This window comes from Marmota monax, unplaced genomic scaffold (assembly GCF_021218885.2).
Source record: "Marmota monax isolate L192 unplaced genomic scaffold, Marmota_monax_Labrador192_F-V1.1 WCK01_AAM20220418_F8-fsc00176, whole genome shotgun sequence".
Taxonomy (NCBI): Eukaryota; Metazoa; Chordata; class Mammalia; order Rodentia; family Sciuridae; genus Marmota; species Marmota monax.
Genome location: NW_026694774.1, coordinates 2,555,376 through 2,574,868, shown reverse-complemented (window position 1 = coordinate 2,574,868; position 19,493 = coordinate 2,555,376). Strand labels below are relative to the sequence as shown.

The 19,493-nt window shown below is 31.0% G+C and overlaps 1 protein-coding gene across 1 annotated transcript in view; it reads right to left on the bottom strand.

The window, feature by feature from the left end:
• Dach2 (dachshund family transcription factor 2) overlaps positions 1–19,493 on the bottom strand; it is a 153,500-nt gene that overhangs the window by 40,157 nt on the left and 93,850 nt on the right. Inside the window, exons 4-5 of the mRNA XM_046425401.2 lie at positions 18,964–19,099; positions 16,188–16,271 (exon numbers count right to left, since the gene is read on the bottom strand). Coding sequence (XP_046281357.2) covers positions 16,188–16,271; positions 18,964–19,099 — 220 coding nt within the window. The remainder of the gene's footprint in view (positions 1–16,187; positions 16,272–18,963; positions 19,100–19,493) is intronic.

The following is a 19,493-nucleotide window of genomic DNA, read 5'->3' as shown; positions in this document are numbered from 1 at the left end:
ATAAATAAAATAAAGGTATTGTGTCCAAGTACAACTAAAAAAATATATATATATATATATATTTTTTAAAAAATCAACTAATGAAACTGGAGAAACTATTTGCAAATCTGATAAGGTATTAATTTCCAAACTATATTAAGGAAGTCCTACAGTTTAAGAAGAAAATACATTAAAGGGCAAATTACCTAAATAGGAATTCCTTCAAATCGGGACATACAAATGGCCAATGGATATATAAAAGATACAAAACAACACTAGTCATCAGAGAAATGCAAATAAAACCATAGGGAGATATCATCTTGTGCCTATTAGGATGGTTTTTACCTAACCAAACCAAAAGAAAGAAACAATAACAAGAGATAACCAGTATTGGCAAAGATGTGGAAAAAACTGGAATCCTTTTTCACTCTTGATAGAAATTTTAAATGGCACAGGCACTATATGGGAACCAGTGTGGTGGTTCCTCAAAATATTAAACAATATCCAGAAATTTAATTTCTGAGTAAGATTAAGAAAGCAGGGGCTGTGGTTGTGGCTCAGAGGTAGAGCATTTGCCTAGAATGTGTGAGGCCCTGGGTTCCTTCCTCAGCACCACAAAAAATAAATAAAATAAACATATTGTGTCCAACAACAACTAAAAAAATAAATATTAAAAAAGAAGGCAGAGACTGGTATGTTCTATTATTCATAGAATTATTATTCTAAGCAGTTATAGTATGTAAATAATATAAATATCCTTCAAGGGATGAATTGATAAAGAAAATGTGATACATAATTTGTTGTGGAAAATATACTTTTAATTTAGCTTTTCAAAATAAATTCTGCCACATGGTACAACATGGACGCACCTAGCTAGTCACAGAAGGAAGTCTATTGCATTATTCTACTTCTATAAGGTATCAAAAATTGTCAAGCTCATAGAAGTAGAGAATACAATACTAGTTGTCAAGGGCTAGGATCATAGAAACTGGGGAGTTGTTATCCAACTGGTATAAAATTTTAGTTATAGAAACTGAAAATTTCTAGAGATCTGCTGTACAATATTGAGTCTATTGTTAACATAATCTATTGTGCAATTAAATATTTGTTAAGAGAGTATAAATATTACTATTATCATACCATAATAAAATAATAATGGAATTTACTTTAAATAAAAAAAACAATATAATGTACCATACTAATAAATAATGAATAAAAGCCACAGAATAATTGCAATAGATGCAGAAAAAGTATGTAGAAATATACAACATAGTTCTATGATAAAAACCCATTAGAAGGGGATTTACTGAACCAGATAAAAGGCATCTATGAAAAACCTACCAATAACATTTTATTTAATGATGAAAAATAAAAGCATTTCTCCAAAGATATAGGGTAAAATAAGCATATCCTCTCACTACTTTTATTCAACACCGCACAGAATTATCTAACCACAGAATTAAGTAGGATATAAAAATTAAAGGCATACAGATTGGAAAAGAAGGGTAAAATTGTTTACTTTCAGAAAACATGATAATACACAATGTACATACACACACACATATATCTTACAAAAATAATCCCAATCAAATTACAAAAATAATCTTAAAATCTACAGAAAAAAATTCATTTCATAAAAAGCTCAATAGTGTTGCAGAATAGAAAATCAATAAAGAAAAATAAATTATATTTCTATACACTAGCAGTGAAAATGTGAAACTAAGATTAACAATACAGTCCCATTTAAAACTTAGTTAAAAAAATTAAAATAAAATATTTAGGAATAAACTTAAAAGAAGTGTAAAAGTATTCTCTAAAAACTATAAAAACACTGTTGTGATAAATTAAAGAGTTTAAATACAGGAACAGCATCCTGTGTTCATTAATCACAATACTTAATGTTTAACACATGACAAACTCACCAAATCTATCTATACAGTTAATATAACCACTATTGGAATTTTACTTGACTTTTTAGCGGAAACTGATACTAAAAGAGATTCTAAAATTCTTATTGAAACACAAAGAATCAAGAATATTCAAACCCATCCTAATTGTAAAAACAAACAAAAAAAGACAAATTTACCAATTTCAAAACTTCCTATAATGCTACAGAAATTAGTAATTAAGACATTGTGATACCTGAATAAGGATCAACATAGATCATGGAATTGAATTCAGAGTCAATAAATCAACCCTTACTTTTATGGTGAAGTGATTTTTGACAAGGGTGCCAACTCAATTCAGTGGAGAAATGTTTTCAACAAATGGTGCTGGGACAATTGGATATCTGCACGCAAAAGAATGAAGTCAGTGCACTAGCCAACACCAAACACAAAAATTAACTCAAAAAAGATCATAGATCTAAGTGTAGGAGCTACAACACTTGTAAATCAAGGAATAGGAGCATATCTTCTAGGAATGTATTTTGGCAAAGGATTCATAGAAAACTCCAAAGCATTTGTTGCAAAAAAAAAAAACCATATAAATTGCTCCCCATATAAATTAAAAACTTGTTTATAAAGAATACTGTGAAGAAAGTGAAAAGATAACACAAAGTATAGGGTGAAATACTTGCAAATCACATATTGGAACAGGGTCTTTATCCAGAATATACAAATAAATATTACAACTTAAAAGCAAAAATGCAAACATCCCAATTTAAAATGATATGACTAATATAAATAGAGAATTATCCAAAGAAGATATATGGATGGAAACTAAGCACATGAAAACATGCTCAAAATCATTATTTATCAAGGAATGGAAGTTAAAACCACAATAAGATGACACTTTACACCCATTAGTCTACCTATTATCAAAAACAACAGACAATAGTTAGTGTTAGAGAGTATGGAGAGAATTTGGAAATTCATACATTGCTTGTGGGAATGTAAAATGCAATAGCCACTTTGGAAAACAGTGTGGTAGCTTCTCAAGTGTTTAAACAATTAAGTTACTTCATGAATCATCTATTTCACTCTGAGGTATATACCTAAGAGAAATAAAAACATAAGTCAACACAAAACTTTCACATGAACATTCACAGTGGCATTATTTATAGTAGCTAAAAAGTGGGAAAATTCCAAATTCCCCTTAACCAATCAATGGATAGACAAAAATGTGGCCTATCCATGCAATGGAATAATATTCAGCCATAAAATGGAAAAGTGCTGATTCATGCTACAAGATAGATGACCTTATAAAGCATTATACATACTGAAGGAAATCAGACACAAATAGCCACATATTTCATGCTTCTATTTATGGGAAATTTTCAGAATAAGCAAATCCAGTCAGCCAGAAATCTGATAAGTGCTTGCCAAGAGCTGGAGATGACTGCAAATGAGAAAGTACAGGGTTTCTTGTGGAGGTTATGAAAATGTTCCAAAATTAGATAGAGGAGGTGTTTATAACATTTTGTGAATAGACTAAAACTTACTAAATTGTAAACTTTTAGTAGATAAGGTTTGTGTGTGTCCATGTGTGGGATGTGTGTGTGTGTGTGTGTGTGTGTGTGTGTGTGTGTGGTATATCTCAGTTTTTTTTTAAAATAAAATTAGGAATACCTCTACTTCCAAAAAGATGTAATAGGATAAGACAGTTCCCTATTGCACCAAGTATAGCTAAAAGCCCTGGGCACTATTTATAAAGCAAAATAAGAATCTGAATGAAAATGGCTCCTTTCTTTCTTTCTTTCTTTCTTTCTTTCTTTCTTTCTTTCTTTCTTTCTTTCTTTTCTTCCTTCCTTCCTTCCTTCCATTCTTTCCCTTTCTCTCTTCCTTCCTTCTTTTTCTTTATTTACTTCTTCTACTTTTAAATTTTTTTTTCTATTTGTTCTAAATAGATATACACGATAGTAGAATGCATTTTGACATATCATGCATAAATGTAGTATATCTTCTCATTCTTCTGGTTGCACATGATGTAGAATCACACTGGTCATGTAATCATATATACACATAGCATGATAATGTCCAATTCATTCTACTATTCTTTCTACCCCATACCCCTCCCCTCCCTTCATTCACCTCTGTCTAATCCAAAGCACCTCTATTTTTTCCTAGCACCCTTCGTACTGTGAATTAGCATACACATATCAGAGAAAATATTCAGCCTCGGTTTGGGGGTATTGAATCCTTTTCTCTTATCATGATAATTCTCTACTTCATTTACCAGCAAATGTCATCATTTCATTATTCATTATTCATTAAGGCTGAGTAATATTCCATTGGAGATATGTATCATATTTTCTTATCAATTCATCTGCTAAAGGACATGTAAGTTGGTTTCATAATTTAAATATTGTGAATTGAGCTGCTATAAACATTGATGTGGCTGTATCACTATAGTGTGCTAATTTTAAGTCCTTTGGTATAAACCGAGAAGTGTGATAGCTGGGTCAAATGGTGGTTTCATTCTAAGTTTTCTGAGGAATCTCCATACTACTTTCCATAGTGGTTACACCAATTTGCAGTCCCACCAGCAATATAGAAGTTTACCTTTTCTCCTACATCCTTGCAAACATTTATTGTTACTTATATTCTTGATAATTGCCATTATGACTGCAGTGAAATCTTGTAATACTTTTGATTTGCATTTCTCTAACTGCTCAAGATGTTGAACATTTTTATTTTGTATATTTTTTAACTATTCATATTTCTTTTCTGTGAAGTGTCTGTTCAGTTCTTTAGCCCATTTATTGATTGTTTTATTTGTTATTTTGGTGTTTACGTTTTTTGAGTTTTTTATATTTCGTGGAGATTAATGCTCTATCTGAGGTTCATATGGTAATAATTTCCTTCCATTCTGTAGGCTCTCTCTTCACATTATTGTTTCCTTCGCTGAGAAGAAGCTTTTTAGTTTGAATACATCCCATTTATTGATTCTTTATTTGATTTCTTGCACTTTAGGTGTCTAATTAAAGAAGTCAGATCCTAAGCCAACATGGTGAAGATTTGGGCCTATTTTTCTTCTATTAGGGCAGGGTCTCCTAGTGCCTAAGTCTTTCATCCACTTTGAGTTGGGTTTCATGCAGGGTGAGAGACAGAGGTTTAATTTCATTTTTTTTTACATATGGATTTCCAGTTTTCCCAGCACCATTTGTTGAAGAGGCTATCTTTGCTCCAATGTATGTTTTTGGCACTTTTGTCTAATATTAGATATCTGTATTTATGTGTCTTTATCTCTGTGACTTCTATTCTGTAACATTGAACTACACAATGCCATTTTTGTTATTATAGCTCTGTAGTATAGTTTAAGGTCTGGTATTGTGATGCCTCCTGCTTCACTATTCTTGTTAAGAATTGCTTTGACTATTCTGGGTCACTTATTTTTCCAAAGGAATTTCATTATCACATTTTCTAGTTCTATGAAGAATGTCATTGTGATTTTAATAGGAATTACAATAAATCAGTATAATGCTTTTGGTAGTATGGCATTTTTGACAATATCAGTTCTGCCTATCCAAGAGTATGGGAGATCGTTCCGTTTTCTAAGATCTTTATTTTCTTTCTTTATTGTTCTGTACTTTATATTGTAGAGGTCTTTTACCTCTTTTGTTAGATTTTTATCCAAAGCATTTTTTGAGGCTATTGTGAATGGGGTAGTTTTAATAATTTCACTTTCAATGAATTCATCACTGATGTGTAGGAATACATTTGATTCATGTGTGTTGATTTTATATCCTGCTACTTTGCTGAATTCATTTATTAGTTCTTAAATTTTTCTGGTGTAATTTTTGGATCTTCTAAATATAGAATCATGTTGTCAGCAAACAGTGATAGTTTGAGTTCTTTTTGTATTTTATCCCTTTAATTTCTTTCTTCTGTACAATTGCTTTGGCTAGAGTTTCAAGAATTGTGTTAAATAGAAGTGGTGAAAGAGGGTATCATTGTCTTATTCCAGTTTTTAGAGGGAATTCATTCAATTTTTCTCTATTTAGAATAATGTTGGCCTTTGGTTTAACATATATAGCTTTTAAAATGTTTAAGTATGTTCCTACTATCCCAAGTTTTTCTAGTGTTTTGAACATAAAGGGGTGCTGTGCTTTGTCAAGTGCTTTTTCTGCATCTATCAAGATGATCATATGATTCTTATCTTTTAGTCTATTGATGTGATGAATCATGTTTATTGATTTCTGTATGTTGAAACAATGTTGCATTCTTGTGATGAACCCCAGTTGATCTTGGTGCAGTATCTTTTTAATATGTTTTATATGTGATTTGCCACAATTTTATTGAGAAGTTTTGCATGTATGTTCATCAGAGGTATTCGCCTGAAGTTTTCTTTCCTTGATGTGTTTTGTATGGTTTTGGTATCAGGGTGATAATGGCCTTATAGAACGAGTTTAGAAGGGTTTCTTTCTTTTCTATTTCATGGAATTATTTGAGGAGTATTAGTGTTAATTCCTCTTTGAACCTCTGGCAGAACTTGGCTGAGAATCCATCTGGTTTTGGGCTTTTCTTGTTTGGTAGACTTTTGATGGCATCTTGTATTTCATTGCTTAAAATTGATCTGTTTAAATTGTGTAGGTCCTCCTTATTCAGTTTAGTAGGTCATATGTCTCTAGAAATTTGCCAATGTTTTCAAGATTTTCTATTTTATTGGGGTATAAATTTTGAAAATATTTTTTTAGTTATCTTCTTATTTCAGCATTGTCTGTTGTGATGTTTCATTTTTTATCACCAATTTGGCTAATTTCAGTTTTCTCTCTCTTTGTTAGCATGGATAAGGGTTCATCAATTTTATTTATTTTTGTTTTGTCAGTTTTTTAATTGTTTTGTTTGTTTGTTTTAATTTCATTTATTTCAGCTCCAATTTGAATTATTTCCTGTTTCTACTGCCTTTGTTGTTGATTTGTAGTTTTTTCCCTAGTGCTTTGAAATATAATGTTAGGTCATTTATTTGGTGAATTTCTATTCTTTTAATATATGAGCTCAATGCAATGAACTGTCCCTTTAAAAAAAGAATGCATTATAAGAATGAACAGTCTGAACTCCTACCCACACTGGACAATAAAGGGGGAACATTCCAGCTCTGGTAATATTTGGACTCCTAGCAATATACAGTGGAAATGAAGCAGTAAAATACCATTAACCTACATTATTTATATAAAATTAAAGTTCCATAATTACTAAACATTCACATTTCAATCAGAAGACAGTTATCAAGAATGAATGGGGAATATGTCAATTTAAATACCAAAAGATAATTAAAATTCACCAATGGAAAGATTCCACAGATGCTGGACCTATCTAAAAAGGATTTTAAAACACCCACCATAAAAATAATTCAATGGGCAATTACAAGAATTTCATGAAACAAATGAAATAACAGAAAGATCTCTGTAAATAATAGAAAGTCACAAAAAAGAAAATATCAAGAATACACAAATGAAACTTTTAAAATAGAAAATTATAAGAAGTTTTTAAAAACTCAATGGATGTATTCAATGCCAGATGGGAGAGCACAAAAAAAGAATTAGTAAACATAAGAGAGAAAAATATAAATTGCACTTTCTGAACAACAGGAAGAAATCCACCTTATAAAAGAAAAGTAAAAGAGACTTCAAGAAGCACATGGAACTATACTACAAGATATGATATTTTGTGTCACTCAAATCAGAGAAGGAGAAAAGAAAGAAGACAAGGCTGCAAAAGTACTCAAAGAAAAAGGGCTGAAAATTTTCCAAATTTGTTTTTACTAAATAACTTACAGATTCACGAAGCTGAGGAATCTGAAACAGAATGTAGCTAAAGAAATCTCCACAGAGAAACACTATAACCAAACTTCCAAAACTAAAAAAGTCTTGAAAGCAGCTGGAGAAGTAAACCCTTAGCTCTCAATGGAAACACCATTCAAATAGCAGTAGATTTCTTCTCAGAATCATGGAGACTAAAAAAAGTGGTACTATGTTTTCCATGTGCTGAAAAAAATAGCCATCAGCTCAGTATTGGGTAGCCAGTAAAAATATTCTTTACAAATGAAAGGGAAAAACATGATCAAAAGAACTACCCTAAATGAATGGCCTAAAATTTTTTGAAACAATAAAGAAATGATAAAGGAAGGAATCATTTAACATTCAAAAGTATAAGAAAAAATAGAAAGATCAAAAGTAAAAAAACGTATGAAATACTTTGAACTAAATTAAAATGAATATGTACCCAAATTGTTAGAACTCAGCCAAACAGATCTAAGAAGAAATGTTATGGCACTAAATTCTTATATTAATGTAGGGAAAGTGGTCAAATCAGTTACGTAATTCGCACTTTAACAAAGTTTTAAATAAGAGTGAAATAAATTCAAAGAAAGCAGAAAGGGGGAAAAACAAACCCAAGGTTAGAAATCAAAGAAGTAGTAAAAAGAGGGGGGATAAAGAAAATCAGAGCCCAAAATTGATTCTTTGAAAAGATAACTTTAAAACCTCTGGCTAAAATTACAAGACAAAAGAGAAAACATAAATTGGCAATATCAAGATTCAAACAGAAGGTACTACTAAAGATCTTGAAGACACCACAAGCAAAGAAAAATAATAAACATATAAATTCTACAAGTTAGATGAAATACAACAACTCCTCAATAAGGAAAACTAGTAAATCTTTCTCAGCCTGAGAAAGTAGTCTAAGTATTCTTGTTATTCTTAAGTAAATTGGAACCAAAATTTAAGAAAATTCCCAAAATGAAATGTCTGTGCACAAGGACTTCAATTAATATTTCTACCAACCATTTAAAACAATTCTACATAATTTATTCCAAAAAATTGACAAAGGAACACTTCAAAATTGCTTGGTGAGGCAAATATTCTCTTATACTAAATACAGATAAAACCATTAGAAAAACAATACTGCATCCAATATCACTCCTGATAATAGATTCACAATTTCCAACAAAATTTTTGGAAACCAACTCTAACAATGGATAAAAGATAATTATAAATAATGACCAAATGTGATAAATTCCTGGTATGCAACCTAGATTAACATTGGAAAATCTATTAATCAAGTTCACCATATCAATATGTAAAAGATGAAAAATCATGTGATGCTATCAACATACACAGAAAAAGCATTTGACAAAATCCAATTCACATTCATGAAAAAATTCTCAATTTGCAATAAAAATAAATAACTACAATATGATAAAGATACCTACAAAACATGTACAGCTGGCATCATATATAATGTTGAAAAACTGATAATATTTTTCTTCTAAAACCGGGACCAGGTGAAGGATGTCCAATTTCATGATTTCGTCCATATTACTGGACGTCCTAGGCAGCATATTAAATCAACTAAAAAAATAAAAGAATACAAATAAAAAAGGCAGAAATAAAACTGTCTCTATTTGCACATGGCATGGCTTGATTGTCTGTAGAAAATTCCATACGGATCTAATAAGTAAAGTTCAGTAAAATGATAGTTTATAAAATCAATATATAAAAATTAACAATATTTTATATGCCACAAAATACAGAAGCTTAATTTAGAAATACAAAAATAATTACAACTATTCAAATACTGAAAAAGGCATGAATCTAACAAAATGTGTACAAGACTTGTACATCAAAAGCAAAGTTTGCTGATGAAAGAAATCCAAGAAAATATATAATAGTGGAAAGACATCTGTGTTCATAGATTGTAAGAAAACACAGTAATGATGTTAATTCTCCTCAAATTAATATGTAGGTTTAGTGTAATTTCTATGAAAACCCAAGCAACTACATTTGTAAATATCTGCTCATTTAAAAATACACAGAAAGGCCCAGAGTCTTGCATTGCCACAACATCCTGAAAAATAAAGAATAAATTAGAAGGGATATTTATGTGTTTTTTTTTTAAATCTTACTATGTACTTTCAATAATTAAGACTGCAGTTATGAAAGAGAGATAGATATACAGATAGATGGAATAGAGAACCAAAAAATAGCCTTCCACAAGAACAAATTATTGACTTCTTTTTACAAAAGTACAAAAGCAAATCAATACAGGAAAAGTATCATTTCATCAAATGACTGCCCAGCCAAAACCAAACAATGACAATTTTGAGATCATAGTCTTAAAGGAATCAAACCTTAAATCTTACAGGAAAAAGAAGCCCAAGAGTAAACCCTCAGGACCCAGACATAGGTGAAAAGATTTTAGATTTGACCCAAAAGTACCATAATATATATATATATATATATATATATATATATATATATATATATATATATATATATATATATACATATATATGCATATATATAATATATATAGAGAGAGACATATACATTAGATTTATCAAAATAAAAAATTTTACAATAAGACCCTTTTAAAAGGATATAAAGCAATCTGCAGCCGGGTGCAGTGGCACACACCTATAATCCCAGCATCTCCTAAGGATGAGGCAGGAGAATTGGGATTTCAAAGTCATCCTCAGTAACTTAGTGAGGCCTTATACAACTCAGCAATACCCTTCCTCTAATAAAATATAAAAAAGGGATGGGGATGTGTCTAAGTACCCCTGCATTTAATGCCCTGTACAAAAAAAAATAAGAAAAAGAACCCCACTATGGGAAATATATCTACAAACCACATATCTGAAAAAGGACATATATGTAGAATATATAAAGAACGTTGAAAATCCAATAATAATAAAAACAACAAATAAATTACCAAATTAGAAAAAGGCAGAAGAAACATTTCAAGAAAGAGGATATTAGGCACAAGAGGTCCAATTTCACAAACCATTAGGAAAATCCAAATTTGAACCAGAAGGATCTATCACTGCGCATAACTTAAGAACAACTAAAAGCAAAAAAACAATGGCCACAAGAAATGCTGGTAAGGATGGAGACAATCTGAACTACTCATATGCTGATGAGAGGTAAATAAAATGGCCAGCCACTCTAAAATATTTTCAGTTTCTCATCAAACTAAATACACACCAATGATATAGACAAACAATTGTACTCTTAGGGATTTGTTCTATAGAAATTAAGAGTTTATTGAAACAAAATTATTCATAAATGACCACAGCTTTATTCATAATAGTCCAAAGCCAGAAACAGTCATCCTAAAATGGATAACTGTTTACATACTGTTTTATATCTATACAAGGAATACTACTTGTCAAGAAAAAGAAAAATTGACCTAGATAACAATTTAAACAGATAACATTAGAATTCTGCCAAATGAAAAAAGCTGATCACCAGAGTTTACATGCTGTATGGTTCCATGCATAGAATATTATCAGAATTATGGAAAGCTATACATGGCTATTTGATTAGTGGTTTCAAGTATTAGATGTCAAGGAGGCAGAATGTGTGTAAGACAAGGAATAGCAGAAGAGATACCCCTGTGTTTTTTGTTCGTTGATTTTGTTTTGATTGGATTTTTGCAGTTCTTGAGATTGAATTTGAGGCCTCAGGCAAGCTAGGTAAGCACTTTAACATTTAGCAATATCCCCACTCCATGAGATACTCGTATGTTTATAGAATAACCCTTGATTTTGGTAACAGTTATACAAATATACATGTGATAATATTCCATAGAAGGACACATGCACACTAATGAAATCACAATAAACTGTGAACTAATAAATAATTGTAGATCATACCAAAGTCAATTTTGTGCTTTTGTTACAATATTACATTTACAGAAGATATTGGTATTGAGAGAAACCTGGAGAAGGTTACAAGAAATTCTGTTTTGTAACACACTATGATTCTATAACAGATTCTAAATAATTTTTTACATAAAGGTAATTTAAAGAAAATGTAGTCAGATGTTTCTTGCTTTTCTCATTTTAATTTAGAACCACAGATTATATTACATAACCAAATTATATTTTTCACTTTACACATTTTAAGTTCATCATAGAGAACATTTGTAATTATATTTGAATTTTAACTGATTTAACACATTAATACCTTTTAGAAAATAATAATGTTCAGAAAATACATTAATACCTTTTAGAAAATAATAATTTTCAGAAAATACATTTCCAAACACCTGCATAGTCTGAAATGTTACTACATCTGATAGATTATCTAAGAATATCAAAGAGTATCTAAGAATATCTCAGGAAAAAAGAAAAAGAAACAACTAATTGAATAGAGCATATTTAAATTATTATAATGCCAGTTTATAGCCACAAACATCTACCAAGCTGAAATTTGTGCATAGAAATATAGTAATACTTATGTTTTACATGAGATATAGTTTAGATTCTTATGTTTAAAGGATATTAAAATAATTATCTATTCATCTGTAGCCTATGAACTCATTTTATAAGACCAAGAATCAACAAGTGGGAAGACATCTAATTAAAAAGGGTATGCATATCACAGGAAACGGATGTAGGCCTAGAGAGACTTCAGGATGAAGAAGATCTTTGCCACCTACTCCTTGGGAATTAATACCAGAATAGATAAAGAACTCAAAAAACTTAATACACACACAAAAACACACACACACATACACACACAAACAATTAACAAATGGGCAAAAGAACTAAACAGACACTTCTTGAAGAAATACAAATAGCTAATAAATATATAAAAATATGTTCAACATCTCTAGAAGTTAGAGAAATGTAAATCAAAACTACATTGAGATTTCGTCTCACTGCACTTGGAATGGCAATTATCAAGAATATAAATAATAACCACATTAGATACAATGACAAAAAAATGGGATCCTGATTAGAATGAGTTATACACCATGTATGTATATCAAAATACACATTACTGTCATCTATAGCTAAAATAAAAAATAAAGAAAGAATACAACTAATAAATGCTGGCAAGGATGTGGGAGAAAAGGTACACTCATACATTACTGGTGTGAGTGCAAATTAATATAAACACTCTGGAAAGCAATATGAAGATTCCTCAGAAAACTAAGAATGGAACAACCATATGACATAGCTATCACACTCCTCATCATGTACCCAAAGGACTTGAAATCAGTTTACTAGAGTGACACAGCCACATCAATGTTCATAGAAGCTTAATTCACAATAGCTAAGCTATGAAACTAACCTAGGTGTCCTTCAATAGGCGAATGGATAAAGAAAATGTGGATCATATACACAGGGGAATATTACTGAGCCATATAGAAGAATGAAATTGTGGCATTTGCCAGTAAATGGATGGATCTGGAGACTATCATGCCAAGGGAAATAAGTCAGTCCCCAAAAGTCGAAGGTTGAATGTTTTCTCTGACACATGGAAACTAATCCAAAATAAGGGGGGATTAAAAGTACAAGAAAGAAGAAAGAGCAGTGGAGTAAATGAAGGGAAATGAAGGGAAGGGAGGAAGGGAGGAAGGATGGGATTGTGAAAGACAGTGTTATGAATCTGACCTAACTTTTATATGTACATATATGAATATACCACAGTGAATTTTACTTTTGTGAATATCCATAATTCTCCAATTAAAAAAATAAATAAAATAAGAAAGATCAGTAGAATAGAGAAAAGGGGACAGGGGAAGTTGGAGGAGAAAAAGCAGATATTCTGTTTTACTAAAACAGTTGATTTGAAACTAAAAATGTACAGTTTGATAATTCATATTGGATTCAGTTGAAATGGACACTGCTATCAGGAAATACAGATTATATATACTTTTATACATATGCATATTAAACTCTAATGCAAAATGCAAATTATCATTTTAGAGTGTATTGCACTATCACCCCACTTTACAAAGTGAAGAAGGAGGTGGGCTATATGAAGCAGACTTTATCACTACTTTGTCAGTTTTATAATTTTTTTTCATAATAACAAAGTAGGCATTTTATAATTTCATGAGCTACAAATTATTTTTAAATTATGATGATATTATTCAAAACAGATGTGAAAACATATGTTTTCCACAGTTGCATGAACTGCTTACTTGTCATACTTAATAAATGTTAAAACTTCTACTTTAATTTGTTCCCTTTAAACATCTAAAATCTATTTTAGTAAAATATATTTTGTCTAACTAAACCAAATATAACTGATAGAACTTGATTATAGAAAGTCTCATTTAAAAGTAAATTTTCCAGGCTAGGGCTGTAGCTCAGTGGCAGAGCACTTCCTTAGCATGTGTGAGGCACTGGTTTGGATCCTTAGCACAACATAAAAATAAACAAATAAAATAAAGGAATGTTGTCCATCTACAACTACAGGAAATTTTTGAAAAATAAAGTTTTCACCATAACTGGGGTGCAGTTTAATACACCACTCCTGTTTATTAAGATCCTCATCAAGATGTGTGACCAAATTATTTGATTGAAATGTATAAAGCTGCACCATTCTACAGCAAGAAATTCAGAAATGCCAATAAATACCACTGTGTATTTTATGAAAATCTGTTATCATACATCTGTACCAAGACTTCAGCTGATTTTTCATAAGACACAATAGTGTATACTTGAGCTCTGCAGCATATAACCAGTCCTAATGCCATTTTGACTTATGGAGTTTACAGTTCCAATGGAATCATATGTGTCATGTACAGCTTGAGATTTTCCTTGCAAAAGTGCTTTACTACTAAGCTGTCCTTCAAATAGTCATGGTATGGTAGAAAAGGGCTCTCCAGAACAAATTGTTGCTGGGTTATGAATGAAGCTTCATCTTTAACTAGAATTTCATTACCTGTATAAGAATTTGGGTAGTTTAATATACTGAACCTGACTTTTTCCATTCTGACAACTATTCTGAAATAAATCATTTGCATTTTGTAGCCCCAGAGGGTATAGCATTTCAGTGTCTGGCTAAGAAAAGACAAAACATGTGGCAAGGAAACCAACCATGGATCGATGAAATTAAAATCATACACTATTCCAAATTCCGACTAAAATGCTCATCTAGGTAATTATGAAGCAAGTTTAGCCTAGAGAAGAAAGAAAAAAATTCCCTTAACTGTTCAGCTCATGGAGTATTTTCTACATATTATGAGCATCTTTAGTGGAAATTCCCTAACTGTACTAAAATTGTCAGACCATCTAAAAATCTGATAAGTTTACATGTTAGCTATAGTATAACTAATGATGACAGCAATAATAATGGTCGATAACATATGATTATATATTTTCCTTTTCTCCTATCTTTGTAACCTTTTAAACAAAGTTGTGCTCAGTTTTCATTTCAGAAGAGCATCCCTTTGAAATTCTTACTCTCCTTACCTTCTTTAAACAGATATCCTAAGACAAAACTGGATACTGCACAGAGATAACACCTACACCTTGGCAGATTAAAAGCCATGTTGAGGTCATATTTATTTGTATTCCAGATAAATACTTGGTAGATTAACCTTATAAGCTTTTGTTATGGTTTATGTGTGAGACAATACAAGAAAGCTTAGTGGTGAAATCATTGGGTTATGAGATCTTTAACTTAATCAGTGCATTGATCCACTGACAGGGGTTATCTGTGTGGCAACAGTAGGCAGGTAGGCAGATAGAGAGGAGGTGAGTGGAGGTGAGTCACTGGAGGCATGCCTTTGGGGTTTATATTTGTCACAGTGAGGAGAGAACTCTAACTCACTCTCTCTCTCTCTCTCTCTCTCTCTCTCTCTCTCTCTCTCTCTCCTCCCTTTCTTCTTGAAGAGATGTCCCCAGCCCTCAGTTGCTTTCCTCCTCCACACCCTTCTGGCATAAAGTTGTGCCTCCCCTTCAGCCCAGAGAAATGGAGTCAGCTATCTGAAAATGTGAGTCCCTAAATAAACTTTTCCTCCTTTAAAATTTCTCTAGTTAGGCCTTTAAGACACAGCAACAAAAATATATACTAAACAGCTTCCATTTGAAATGATCAAGTTAGATTGCTTTTGAGGGTTGAGGAAAGCAGCTTTACCCCATTATACCAACTCAGTTTTTATAAATATAACAACGAATGGTGAATTATTTATATAATAAAAATATATATGTGTGTATGTATATACGTTTATGTACATACATACACAAAGAGAGGCATCACATGTCTATGAATAGTTATAATGAAAGTGTTTAGGGTGAGATTTTTGACCACATGCACATAAATTTTTCAGGTAGATAGGTAAATTATAATATTAATAAACAAACTTCAGGCAAATACATTTTTTACTACTAAAACAATTTACCCAAAGCCATATATATTTATTCTGAATTAGGAAACATGGATACAATATACAAAACTGATTTGTTAATTGAGTTAGTATCTGATATTTATATGTACATCAAATAAGCAAAAATCATTTTACCTTTATTATCCCTTTGGAATTTTTTGATGGTTGGTCCATTATCATGATCAACAATAAGTTCCTCTCTATTGTTGGGCATCATAACTATAAATAAGAGATGTAACTGAGTGATTCTTGATGCAAAATACCAAGAAAGGCAGAAGAGCATCACATAAATGGATAATATTCTGTAACAACATGATTTTTATATACTTGTACCTCTGTAACAGTATAACTTTTTATTAGTCTTATGTTCATATAATTTTAAAATTAATAAGATGTTTAACCATTTCAATTTTATAGTAAAATTAATATATAGCACTTATATAATTGCCAACATATTATTTGGAGCATTTAAAATAGCTTATCTTTTAAAATCTATATGCAATCTATTTAATTCCATCATTAATAACATATTTCCCAAAATGTTTCTGGAAATAATCCATCCTTTAATAGATCATATAAATAAATGTTAAAAGTAATTTTACATTTAATTTACTATGGAAACTTTTTTTCAAATATCACATATTGAAAAACTAACAGATAAAATATAACTTTCTGGTAACTACTGCAGTTCTTCACAGTATATCTATATTGAAAGAGAAAAATCATGCTAATTTTCTGAGTTTGTCCTTTCAACTGTGAATTTATATTTTATTAAAACTTTATATATAAGATATGGTCACTTTAAAGCCAAGAAACACCAAAACATTGTACTCATTTATAAATCAGCTTTTTATCATGCTTGAACAACTATAGAATGTACATATAGAGTTTAATTACTGTCATATGAATTAGAAATGTACTATGTTTTCAAGATTTTTTGTAATATATTATGATTTTTTGGAAATATTTGATTTTACTTCTAAACATGAGCTAACTATTCTCTTATGATATATCTATTCACTAAGTATATATCTTTATGTGCTCTGCTTTTAGCCAGCACTCAATAACTCAATAAATAATACTATATATCTACATCTCTCTCTCTCTCTCTCTCTCTCTATATATATATATATATATATATATATATATATATATATATATATATATATATATATATATATAGTGGGTGTGGGTGTGGGTGTATCCCTTCTCCCCCCTCTTTCTTTCACTATCCTGCACCTTCAACAATAAAAGGATTATCCCAACAGCATAGTGTGAAATTTAGTTTCTTGGTTCATCAGTAATAATTCAGCTGTAGCCTCTTGTCTTACCAAGACCCCCTTGAATCAGTCATATATAAAATTGTAAGAACCAGGTAGTTTTTATTCATAGAACAGAGTAAAGCTAAAAACCTTGTTCACCTCTTTCAGGAATTAAACTTTCATCTTAGGGCCATAATCCTCAAGCTCTACCTCACTGTTTCTTAAATGGGTATGCATTTTAGAATCCCCTGAGGAGATAATAAAAAAGCAAATCAAAACACTGCTACCCAAGCTATATTCGAGACCAGGTGAATCAAACCCAGACTGTTTGGCCTGAACATCCATAGTTGTAAAAAAATGTACCAGTGATTATAATATAGAGCCAGATTTAAGAATCAAAGAATGCATTATGAAGCTAGAAATCTACAAAAAATGTATAATTTTGGCAGCCTAAGTGAGACTTGGGTTAATTTCCACAAGGGAGAAATTGCCTTCATCCTTCTCCAGAACAAAAGCAGAACTGAATGCCTTCTGAAATCCTGTAAATTTATCTCCTCCCATTAAAACACACACACACACACACACACACACACACACATTATTTTGGAAAGCCTGGAATCAGTCACTATTATGAGATTTGCATACATACAGTATACCTAACATACCCATACTAAGACTAAAAGAAAAGAAAATGTGATTTCCTTAAAGAAAACAGACATATAGAAAATTGATTTCTATAGATATAAAAAATTAATGAAGAGTTTACCTAGGTCAGTTAATCCATAATTACTGTATATTAAATGAGAATGAGTTACAGCTGAATGTACCCAGTAATTTCTGTATACATGAGTGATATCTAATAGTAGGAGATGATAAACAGTCAAGGTAAAGTCACATGTAGAAAAGTAATATTTATCACCTCATATTTCCTTAGCTTTTCAAACTTCTGAAATGTTTTACACATATTATCCCATAAGACCTCCAAAAATTCAGTGTAGTCGTCAGGAGGATAATCCTTTCCATATCATAAAGAAACTCATGGTGACTATACATCATACCCAGGATATTATATCTACTGTTACACCTATGGCTATATTCAAGTGTCTGATACACCATTGTACTACAATTTTCTGGAATATTATCTATGGTGTAAGATTTCTGAAAAAATAAAAAAATGTAGAGAAAAGCATGTTCAATATTTGTGATCCAAATTTTTAAGACTGTGGTATATTATATATTGCATTACTTTTTAATCACTCTTAAAAGATGAGCTGCCTAAAGAATATTTTACCTTCCATTATCCCAAATAATGTTATGAATAATGCAATGCTAATGTATTATAATGCAATAGCTCTTACCTACCAATATAACATTGAGCTAACACATATTCTACCAACAATCCTATGATATTGTTCTCATGAGATTGTATGATACAATAAAGAAATATCTTTGCACAGAACAAATTTCTGACACTTTAAGTTTCATTTTTTTTGGTCATGTTGTTTCAGCAATAAAAAGTGACCACTTCAAAAAGCCATGTATGTTAAGGAAGCATCAGCTTCTTCAGCTTCTTTCTCCCCTATCCATTGCCTAATGAGGAATTTCCTGAACAAATATCTTCCAATACTTATTTCAACAAAAATACCTACCCATTCTCTCTGACTGATGATCCATCTGAGAGGGAGAGCTGGACACACTGCTACTGGGGTGGGAGGAGGTCTGGCTCCCAGGGCGATGGCTCTCTTCCAGGGAGGGAGCAGGAGAAGGGCTCTCTGGGATCCGCTCCTGCCACAAGAGAAAACATAAAAGGAAATGCCATGTGTATGCCAAGTTTTTCAAGATGGTTGAGTCTATAAGATTTGAAATGTTGACCTCTTATCCTGAAAGTGAGTGGACATATCCACAGTAATTGGTCTTAAATATAAATCTTTAGACAAAAACATATTTCCATTATTGTGAGTTTAATGGGATATTGTGAGAGTTAAGTAACAGAAAGCAAAAGAGTTCAAAGACATTCTGGGTACATGTAGGAGACTCAAGAAAAGTTAATTTCCATTTCCTTTTCTAGAACAATAATAAATAATTATAAACTTAGGTATGTAATTAAAGTTATTATTGTAAGTTTCTTGAAAGATGTAAAATTCATAACAAGGCCTGGAGAATGATACTACTATCTGAC